At 30.3% G+C, this 11,497-nt stretch overlaps 2 protein-coding genes across 7 annotated transcripts; one reads left to right on the forward strand and one right to left on the reverse strand.

The window, feature by feature from the left end:
* The first annotated feature begins 2,341 nt into the window (after window positions 1–2,341).
* On the forward strand, window positions 2,342–3,674 carry LOC123656609 (intraflagellar transport protein 22 homolog). The gene is made up of 4 exons (XM_045592278.1): window positions 2,342–2,359; window positions 2,445–2,620; window positions 2,760–2,962; window positions 3,543–3,674. Exons 1-4 carry the CDS (start codon window positions 2,342–2,344, stop codon window positions 3,650–3,652), a joined length of 507 nt encoding a protein of 168 aa, XP_045448234.1. The 3' UTR covers window positions 3,653–3,674.
* Window positions 3,675–3,882: 208 nt separating this feature from the next.
* Window positions 3,883–10,866, reverse strand: LOC123656247 (protein suppressor of sable). 6 transcript variants are annotated; one of them, XM_045591949.1, is made up of 2 exons: window positions 10,639–10,866; window positions 3,883–8,065 (listed from the first exon to the last, which is right to left on the reverse strand). In XM_045591949.1, the coding sequence occupies exon 2, from the start codon at window positions 8,050–8,052 to the stop codon at window positions 4,534–4,536; it is 3,519 nt and encodes a 1,172-aa protein (XP_045447905.1). In that variant the 5' UTR covers window positions 8,053–8,065; window positions 10,639–10,866; the 3' UTR covers window positions 3,883–4,533. The 6 variants fall into 6 exon arrangements, with proteins under 6 accessions (XP_045447905.1, XP_045447906.1, XP_045447908.1 ...); XM_045591950.1 differs by having other exon boundaries at window positions 10,630–10,866; XM_045591952.1 differs by lacking the exon at window positions 10,639–10,866 and adding an exon at window positions 10,254–10,518.
* Window positions 10,867–11,497: the final 631 nt, after the last annotated feature.

Consider the following 11,497-nt stretch of genomic DNA (forward strand, 5'->3'; position numbering starts at 1 on the left):
TTGTTTTTCTATAACTTCGAGTAAAGTTAACTTAATATAATAAAGTAAATTATTTTATAACTGGAATTCAACAAAAAATTTATTGTTCAGTTCGCAGTTATAAAATAAATAAATTTCTAAAATAAAAGTAGCTTAAGTTACTCCTTACTAAATCAGCTATCTGCCAGAGAAAGTCCCGTCAAAATCGGTCCAGCATTTTAGAGATTAGTCGGAACAAACAGACAGACAGACAAAAATTGTATAAAATGTTATTTTGGTTATGTACCGTTATACATCCATATACATTTAGTAAAAAGCGATTATTTTAATATTAAAAATAGACACTGCAATTTTACTAATTTATTTGTAGTATAGACGATCTTACCACTACTATATTTTGAAGCTATAAACTATTTGTTTTTTACAAAAAAAAAAAAAAAAAAAAATATTATGCTAAAACTACTACCCTTCATCATCCTTACTTACCTCTTCATCATCATTCATCATTATTGTTCGTCCTTCGTTCCTACCTGGTGTCCCATGACCATATAATTTTCAAATTATTTCTAATGCGCAGAGTCCTTTTTTGTATTAATAATTGTGTTTGCTCGCAAACGAAAAAAAAACCGACTTCAATTACATCGACAAGTAATACAACGTAGATCGACGAAAAAATAGTCAAGCAACTACGCGTTATCAAAGATTACTCAAAAAGTAGTTATCAGATCTCGATAAAATTTAAATGTGACCACATGATAAACATCAGCTTTCGATTAAATTAAAAATTATCAAAATCAGTACACCCAGTAAAAAGTTATTACGGATTTTCGAGATTTCTCTAGGATCCCATCATCAGATCCTGGTTTCCTTATTACGGTACCAAACTAGGGATATCCCCTTTCCAACAAAAAAAGAATTATCAAAATCGGTACATCCAGTAGAAAGTTATGCGGTATAGTACAACGTAGGTCGACGAAAAAAGCGTCAAGTAAAAACGCATTATTAGATATAACTCGAAAAGTAGTTGTTAGATCTCAAATAAATTTAAATGGGACCAATTGGCACACACCACCTTTCGATTAAAACAAAATTTGTCGAAATCGGTCCACCCGGTCAAAAGTTCTGATGTAACATACATTAAAAAAAAAATACAGTCGAATTGAGAACCTCATCCTTTTTTGGAAGTCGGTTAAAAAGGAAAAAATGTTATGAAGGTATTTTCAGACAGCTGAAAAATGTCTACTAAAATCAAATATGTTAAAAAATTAAGCGGTATAGCGTGTTGTTATTGTTATGAACGTTATATTTTATCTTTTACGAACAAAATAATAGTTTTATTGGTTCCCTGGTGAAAATATTTGTTTCAAAATCAAAATCAAAAATCACTTTACTCAAACAGGCATCAAACGCACTTTCAAATTGTCACTCCACAAATCAAAATTATTATTAGTTTTTAAAAGTAAACTACCACCGATGCGAAATGTAGAGATTCTGCAGAGAAGAATCGGCAAGAAACTCCGCAGTTACTCTTTTGAAAATAATATATAAACTGCGTTTTAGTACAAAATTAGTAATATCTTGCATGAAATACATGTTTCAGAAATAAGGTCTTTAATAAAGTCGAGATTTTTTAGTTTTACAGTTATAACTACGTATTTTTTTAAGTCTTATGCAAATTTATGAACACCAAGATTTGTTGCGATTTTTTTTCAAATATACTTCCGTGTAGGTATTTTAGATTTTCTAGTCTTAAAATATCAACACATAAAATTATCTAAGATTTAAGTAACTTATCTCTTCCTTATCTTACATAAAAGTCTCTAATCTATACAAATAATAAAAATGGTGTGTCTGTTTGTAATATTAAAATAACCGCTTTGTACTAAATGTTTATGGATATATACATGGTACATATATAAAAATAACATTTTTTTACAATTTTTGTCTGTCTGTCTGTCTAGCTGTCTGTCTGTCTAGCTGTCTGCCTGTCTCTCTGTCTGTTCGTTCCGGCTAATCTCTAAAGCGGCTGGACCGATTTTGACGGGACTTTCATTGGCAGATAACTGATGTAATAAGGAGTAACTTAGGCAACTCTTATTTTAGAATTTATCTATTTTATAACTCTCTGAACTGAACAATAACTTTTTTGTTAAATTCCACGCGGACGAAGTCGCAGGCACGGCTAGTCAATAATATGGTTGTCACGGTGATGAAAATGTACACAAACTAGCGTCACATACAATTGTTAAACATTCAAAGGTTTACAATTTTACACTAAATATATAATTATTACTTTGCAAGTGACTGTAAAAAGAATTCTGTAATCACCTTCGCCATGCAAATTAATAAGCTAAAAATTGTAATGATTGGACCTTCTGACGTGCGTATATATTTTTTTTTTTTTATATGTTTCAAAATTGGATGTAAAATTGCTTTCCGATGATATTAAAAATAATAAATTTCAGAGTGGAAAAACAGCTATAGCAAATTTTTTATCCGAATCAATTAATGTCGAAGAGGTCAACAGTGCCAGACCGACTCAAGGTGTTCGTATTGTAGAATTTGCACTGTCTCATTTAAATATAAACGAAAAACAATGTAAAGTGGACATAGAAATGTGGGACTGCAGTGGTGATCACAGGTACATAATTATTACCTTCTTTGTAAATTATACACTACCTATATTTGTAGTTTTTCAGAAGTATGCGTTAATATTATTTTTATCAAAAACTAAATAATTTATTTCTCATATCATATTTTATAATTTATTTATCTTTTAGATTCGAATCATGTTGGCCTGCATTTCGCCTTCGTGTCCAAGGTGTTATCCTTGTCTGCTCTTCCAATACAGCTAATGTAGCAGCACGAGAATTGGAACTTCTGTACAATTATTTTGTAAGCCAAGCGAAATTGTCACCTAAACAATGTGTGGTCTTCTATAACTGTACCGATGACCAGGAAGATATCGAGTCTTTAAATCTGTGTAAGTTTCCTCAAATATATCCAATGTTTAAGCAGTTTATAAGTATGTATACTTTTTCGAAGTAAAACTTCTTTAGAATCGTAGTGATTAGAAACTCGATGAAACGAAAATGCGTCACGATAAAGAAACAAACACATAAATGTATAGGAGAATAATAGCGATAGAGAATAAATTACATAGTATTTTATATTCTGGGTGAAAATCACACTCGTTTTTATTTATAGATTCTTTTCACCGAGAAAAAATAACCTCTCGTAGATTACTTTTTAGAAGTTTTACTTGAACCTTGTGTGCATTACACACATACTTTTTATACTGTGTGAACCTAGCTTATTTTCTGTATCTTTTATGATTAAAATGTTGACTATTAGGATAGCCAGTTTTTTTTTTCTATAGCTGAAAGTTGCAAAAATTGCCCTATACAAACCAGGCGCTCTTGCGTTATATACACTACTATATTTCGGCAGGATACCCCTACTAATATCCCGTTTAGTAGCTTGTTTTTAGCTATTTTAATTATTATTTTTAATGTGAAATACATACTTGAAATAATGTTTAAATTATTTTCACTCTGTTACAGCTTCAACTTTTTCAAAAATATCTCAAGTCGCTGTTAATTTAAAATCGGGAGGAAACCGGTTAAAAATAGACTTCTCAAACTTTGTCACTTCAATTTTACAGACTTTATAAATAAAATTAAGGATGTATACAATTCCTGTGTAAGTTTTATTTATGAGACTGGCTTTCTAGCCCCAAAGTACTTACCTCTTGCACATTCCTTATTACTGAAAAACATCCATTTATTTTACTCGTAGATATTTTTTACATTTTCGTCTGTAAAAAGAGAATTAATATGCACAACAATTATAAATTAAAAATTCATATATATATATTTAGGTGTCAAATTAAGATATTTCACATAATAAACATAGATTTATTTAAGTCCAGTGGAATTTTTATAAATACAAATCTTCATCATTACAAAGAAATAAGGAAGGCTTCTAATTATTTAATTAGCTTTTCTTTACAAAATTTTTTCAATATTCGTAGTAGTAATGTATATTGCTTTTAGTTAACTAGAATTACTGGACATACTTAAGTCATCTAAAATGATAATTAAACAATATTGCCAAACTTTGAGATAACAGTAATATCTCATAATTTGTTTCATGTTCGCGAAATCTGGCTCTAGATAGGTACGGATTAACACATAAATTATTGTTAAAAAAACTCAATTATAAACCTGCACTCAGTCTTAAAACATTTGGCTCGTATAATGAGTACTTTTAAAATGAACTTAAAAATCATTTTTAATAAACATAATTAACTAATATATTATTAATCTTACAACGAGAAACTTAAAATGAATTGATTTACTTCATAGACTAAATATTTACATTACTAAAACCCTTGTACAGTAAATCTTATATTATAATATAATAATTTATAAAAATGACTACAGCTATCTTAACAAGTCTAATGTTACTAATAATAATTATCACCTTGATCACATTCTGTCATATGTGGAAGGGTATATGATACTTGCATAATTTATTTACATTTACAATTAATTAATGCCTTTCATTTTTCCAATTTCCCCTTTCGTTGAAATTTTTTCTATCTCTATGACCTCTTCCAGAACCTCCGCGATTCCATCGATCATTACCACGACCTCGATGACCTCCTCTGTTTGGAAATCGCTGGAAATTTTGATCACCTTCCATATAATTAAATTCATTGCCAGGAGGACCATTATACCCCATATTTCCGAAATTGTGTGGTCCTCCAAATTTATTACTATTAAAATTGTGAGGTATATTTGGTGCAATACCTAGGAGACCGGGTGTGGGCCCACCTCTAGGGTCAGGTAAAGACTGATTGAAACCATGCATATGATTAATATTATTCATATTGTTCATATTATTCATACCACCCATTCCTCCCATTCCCATTGGTGGGATGTTCATCATATTCATATTACTTTCCATAGTGCTAGGGACACCTGGCATGTTATTGTTCATAGCAAATGGGTTTGAATTTTGATTAAAATTTATAGGGGTTTTTAATAAAGCTTCTTTCGGCTTAGGCAAATAAACAAACTCTCCATTTTCTCCTAATGATATTCCTAAATTAGTAAAAATATTACAGAGAACAGTATTGCCTTGTATAGAGCTTAGATCAAACTTTTTACCAGGTGTTTTTTCTTGTTGATAATGTTTTATCATTTGAGTAACTGGTGCCAAATGTTGATTTACAAAAATTTTCTGCGTAGAGCTCAGGTCTTTATACCAATTTGAATTTTGTAGAATAGTTTGCAATTCTAAAGAATTCGACTTTTGTTCATTAATGTTTTCGACTGACTCTTTTGGTTTTCTACGTGGATCTACTCTTGGCCCTGTGTTTACAACTTTAGAAGGCTTTTCACTATCACTAGTAGACTCTTCAACTGACAATCTAAACACTTTTCTTAGTCTAGGATCACTCAGTGCTTGTGATTTCGCAGTACTATTTTTTATGTCAGTGTAATCAGGTCGGGGAATATGAATTAAAACTAATTTATATGGTATTGGTGGATGGCTGTTAATGGAACCATTAATTTCAGATGCCGGTGTGTAATTAGGAATTGGTTTAAAGGGTAAACCTAAACGTAAATCAATATCGCCACTTACGTTCTGCCTTAAATCTATGTCCCCGAAATTTGGAATTTTATAGTCAGTCTGTCGGAGATCAACATCAGTTCTTCTACGACCATCTGTTGGCTCGCCGTCTATACATTCGTAAATTGACACTCGTGCCGGTTTTTTGGTAACAGGTTTGCTTACTTCGTTTGTTTTAGATGGGGAACGCTTTGATCGCGGATCTCTTGATACGTTTTGTTCGGGAATTTCAGAAGTACTTGTTTTAGTGTCATGTAAATTATTTTTCATCGTATTCAATAACTTTGTAACTTCTTCACTAATATCGATTTTTGAAAGATCCCCAAGTTTACTTAAAACAGCTGATGTTTCTATAACAGAAGGTACATTAGGTGGCGGAGACATCAATCCTTTTTGAGGTGATAAATTAGGTGACTTCTTTTTATTTCCCTTTTCTTCATCACTTGAATACCATTTTTCATCAATTAACAAATTATTATCTTCATCGTCATCTGTAGTCGATCGTCGATTACTTTTTTCGGGATTTTTAAATATTGGTTCTGGTTGCAAGAATCTAATGTCTGTGTCACCCTCAGTGTGAATTAAGCTTCCTTCAATATTAGGTCGTCGAATACTTGAATCACCTTCTGAAAAAGGCAGAACCCTGTGATCTACGTCTTTTATTTCGTTTAATTGGTTATTTTTATCATTTTCTAGAGACTCATTAGATATATCAATATTTTCTTTATCTTTTGTTGCAAACTTTAATGCATCCTTAGTGTATTGATCAATGTCTATCATATCTTTGCTATTTGTTTCTTTTTTAAACATCTTATTGTTTGAAGAATCTTCATTGACACCAAGGGCAACATTTGGTTGAAAACGCATATCAATATCTTGCCCAGGTAATTCTGACGAAATAGATAATGTACTAGACGGAGGAGCTGCGGGTGGTACACGCAAGTCCAAATCTTTTGTATTAGGACCTCCAAACTGTGTCTGTTGTTCAACATTATTAATTAAACCTAGTTTTTGAATGCTCATAGTGTTTAATTGTATTTCCGTAATTTGTTTAAGAGATATTCCAATACTATTTAACTGTAATACTGTTAATTGACCTAATTGGTCTAGATTTTCAATACCCATTTTAGTGAGGTCAGAAATTTGTCGAGGTGTCAGCACACCAGTTAAGTTTTTAATACTTAAAACATTGGTGTTACCCCCAGAACCACTAGTAGATGAATTTAAATTTGAATTATCGTTTTGCCACCTTGACTGTCTTACTTTAGGTGATATTTTTGCAGATCTTTCATTGTTAAATTGATTCATATGAATTTCTGAGTTATTTTGTGGATTGGGTATATTTAAATCAAACAAAGATGGTATATTTCTTGCTTGATTTTCAGTATTCTCTGAATATTGTTGCATTAACTTCAATTGTGTGGTTTGTATCATTTTCAGCGCTCCTTCTCTATTTAGTCTAGGAAAATCTCCCAATATTTCTTTTGGGGCTGATTCAATATGTTTTAGTAATATATTTCTCAGACTTTCGTTTAGTGGTTTACCATGAGCGAACTTACATTCGTCTTTATATATACAAGGAAGCCCAGTATGATAATATTTACATGGAAAATCTGCATGCATATATAAACACTTATCTCTTTTTGCACAACAGTCCATCAGATAAAATTTACATAATTCCATCTTTCTCGGCGGTTGAGCATCATGAGAATAAATACAATCATCGCCTTTATGACATTTTCCTTGCATATAATATAAGCAAACCCCATCAGGATCCTGCATAGGATGTGCTCCTCTTCTTCTATCATTTTTATTTTTATTCCTTTCGCGTTGAGGCGGCCTATGTCTCTGACGATGAGATTGATGACCTCGAGAATCTTGACTGCTATCAGTATCATACGAATCTCGTTCTTCATCTTGGTACATTTCATCAGGGGATTTGGTCTGAACAGGCGAAGCTCCCCTAACACACATCATCTCACTTTCGTCCATTTCATCTGAATATTCTTGTTTCTTGCGTTTTTTGCTCGAACCCTCTTTTCCGTCATATTTCTTTCGTTTTTTACGCTTCCGTCTTTCCTCAACATCCTCTTCAGTTTGATTTTCACCTCCTTCATCTTTATTCATGGCCTTTCTAATAGCTTTCTCAATATTACCAGCAAAATCATCCTCGACAGAATCTGTATACTTACGACTCTTTTTACTTTTATCTTTTGTTTTTTCACTTTTGTTCGACTTGGATTTCTTTTTCTTACCTGATTTTGAGTGATAAAAATTTTGATTCTCCATTTTTTCTTGATCTTTATTACCTTCAGCGTCAGGCACTGACTCTTCTTTTTTATTTTCATTCGTAATTTCATTTGTCTCCTCCCCATCACTTTCAATCTCGCCATCTTCTAAATCATCTGGATTTGTTGTTACTGGATCCGCCATTTTTATGTTTGCACTGAAATTGAGATAAGCGTCAAGTTAATAAAGTAAAGTAAATTATTATACTTATGTTATTTTTTTATCAAAATCTTATCATATAGTTAGTCTATAACTGATTAATTTATAATTATATAATTATAATTATATAATTATAATTAATTTTAGGTCATAATTTACATACAAAAAGCTTGATTATATCTTTAATAAATATTTAACTCAACATTCACGCGATTATATTGGAGATGTAAAAAATAAAGTACTTGGTAACCTTAAAGGCCTTTTTTACCAGTTGCTGACAAAATTATACCAACGTATGATAACCAAAAAATTTTCTTTTACACCATCAGAATCTAATAGCTCTGATTACTTTGTTAGGGTAAAACCGGATATCAAGGCCGTTTATTGATAAAACCTTATATTGTGTGATATAAACTTTATCAACACCGGTGTAACAGGTCCTTAAATTTAACTAAGAGTCAAAAATACAACAATTATGGTAAAATCAGGACTAAGTATAACTTGATAACGAAAAAAGATATTTAACTAGTTGGTTGTTCCTATATTAAAATTTCAATATATTTTATAGAAAAGAAAAGTAAATATATTTATTAAGAAAATATATTAGCTTATTGAATTTACATTATATTTTGAAAACACAAACTCAAATTTATTATTAACTAGGTATGTCAAATGTGATTTAAGTGTGAGCATGTTTCGAGTTCTTTGTTCATGTTATGACATTTGTAGATATTTACGTAAGTACTACGTAAAAACAATATTCCTCTTTTATCACTCTAGTCATGTTTTGTTTTAAATAAATGGCATAAGAATAAAAGAATATGTGACATCATCTAAAAAGTTATACTAAACCAAACAAAAAAAAACAATGTAATAACCCTAAGTTGACCGTGACCTATATAATGAGCTAAAAATAAAAAACAAAATTAAACGTAGCCTAAGTCAGTAACATCTGTATTTTTTAATAAATCTTCAATTAGAAGTATTGAACAACACCATATAATAACTTTGATTAGTTATCATGCAATTAATGTTATTTTATTACGAAAAATTCATAGAGTACAAGTAAATATTCAATAACTAGGTACGAAAAATTCTGTGTTATTAACTACAAAACTTATTTTTAACGCGATATTTTTAATAAATCTTAGAAATTAGTCTCTAAAAAATGCAAAATTCAATAATAAATGTATATATCTAAAGTAATACGTTCCATATTGTAATAATCATCATAATTACGTCTCACTATAACTACAGGTCGCATGACCGCGGCCATTTTGCTATAAACCAACCATTTTTAATAGGTACGAATACTAAATTCGGTCAGCAAGTGAAAATACACTTTTTATTTTAATATTTCGAAATATAATTAATTTCACAACGAAATAAATAAATACTTTTCGTATAAAAACCCCATAAAATAAAGGGATGTTGAAAATTTGGAATTAACTACCACAGATTGTACACTATTGCTATTTATACTCACGCATACATATATGCTACTCTAGAAGGCTGACGCCCTGATTTATATATGTTAACATTGTGTATTTTTACAATGTCGACAAGTTAACTGATATAAAATTATGCATGAATATTTATTTAACATGTGTATCATTTTCAAGCGAGAGCAATTTTCGATATCTCTATACTGTACCTAATATTCGTCGAAACAATTGTCATTGAAATGAATGTCCAGTATCACTAATTATAAAATTAATAGCGCAGTAATGGATTCAACATGTATGGCAGAAGTCAATAGACTAACTGTTTAAAGCCACAACTTTCAAGTGAATTATTAGTTGTACAAGGCGATATGCAAGCAGTGGGTGGCCGTTCACATTTCACAATGTCTTGCTAGTTGTATGTGCGTTGCGCTCTCGCTCGCCGCGATATAAATGACGTCAGCCTTCTAGAACGGCAAGATATTATTTTGTCCTTCCTTTTTCGAGGTCACGCGTACAACGCTCACTCACACATTAAAGCACAATCTTATTATGTTGGCGTATAGTGACTCGCGACTTTAAACATACCATCTTAAATTGACAGCATATGTTAGGACTATTTTTTTTTTTTCAATTTATACAAATATTTGGCAAAAAATGTAATAACATTAGAATATCAGTTATATCGTTATAAAGCATTTAGCCATCACCATGAAAACCTATTAATAAATCAATGTATTTTACCTTGATATCTTTTTAAAATAATATATATTATATACTGCATTTATGTATAAAATGTTTGGTCCTAACGAAAGGAGTATTAATTCATGCAAATACTACAAATTTTTCAAAAAATGTATTGCAAAATCTTAATACTAATTTGACTATAATTTTTAAAATGGCGTCAAGAACAGTAAACTGAAGCCGCCATTTTGGGAATTATAGTCAATTATATTTTATATCTTAAGAAATTTGTTAATAAAATTTAAAATTGAATATTGAAAAATATGTGTGGTACATTTGCACGTGTGACGATTTGAGCAGACCGAGCACTATATGCGATAAACTATAGGGGACACGTTTGATAAAATGGCCTAAAATAAATACATAATATTGTTACCTATCTTACATGATTAATGAACAATTCACTATGTGCGACTACTATACGCCATGTAAAAGAATTCTTTCATAGCATTGCTGCATAAAGACGACGTAACAAATCGAGTACGCAATATTATTGATATCGAATTCGGACGACGACTGCAACGAAACAAAACCAAAATGCGTAATCATTTAGTTCCACTTTTTACCACGTCAATCAGAGGCGCTATAATAGAATAATTGCTGCCACAACTACAGAACTAAAAAGTGAATTAGAGTCAACAGAGTTTCTTAATATAAAGTAATATACCTAAATACGTCATTATTAATATAACTTTTATTTTTGTTTATAGGTTTAATTCTCATTTGAATGAGAATTTTGATATATTTGACAAATTTTATAATTATGGTGACATACAAGTTACAAAACAATTGTTTCCGGTACGTCACATCCTTCGTTTCAATTGAGCAACATAAAAAAAGAAATACAAAGACAATATGTGGATATAGAGAAATATAGATTTTTAGCAATAAAAAAAAAACAATACATATATAGTATAGTATGTATATTAAAATAGTATAGTCAATAAAATATTTTAAAAAAGCAGAAATTAAAAAAAAGCTCTTAAAATATAAGTTATATTAATTCTTGATTACAAAAACTTTTAATTGCATCTTTTATATTTGAAACATAAAAATGAGGGCTTTCTGAAATAGCATAATCCACAAAATGTAAATGATACTCAATACTTCAGCATAAATAAATTTAATTTTTTACAGTGAGTTGACACTTGCATGCAAAATATTTTTAGACACTATAATAGACATACTGACATAGTAAATTAATTGTCTTGAGCTTTGGTCTTGAGGTAAAAGTAAAATACACA

Source organism: Melitaea cinxia, chromosome 9 (genome assembly GCF_905220565.1).
Source record: "Melitaea cinxia chromosome 9, ilMelCinx1.1, whole genome shotgun sequence".
Taxonomy (NCBI): domain Eukaryota; kingdom Metazoa; phylum Arthropoda; class Insecta; order Lepidoptera; family Nymphalidae; genus Melitaea; species Melitaea cinxia.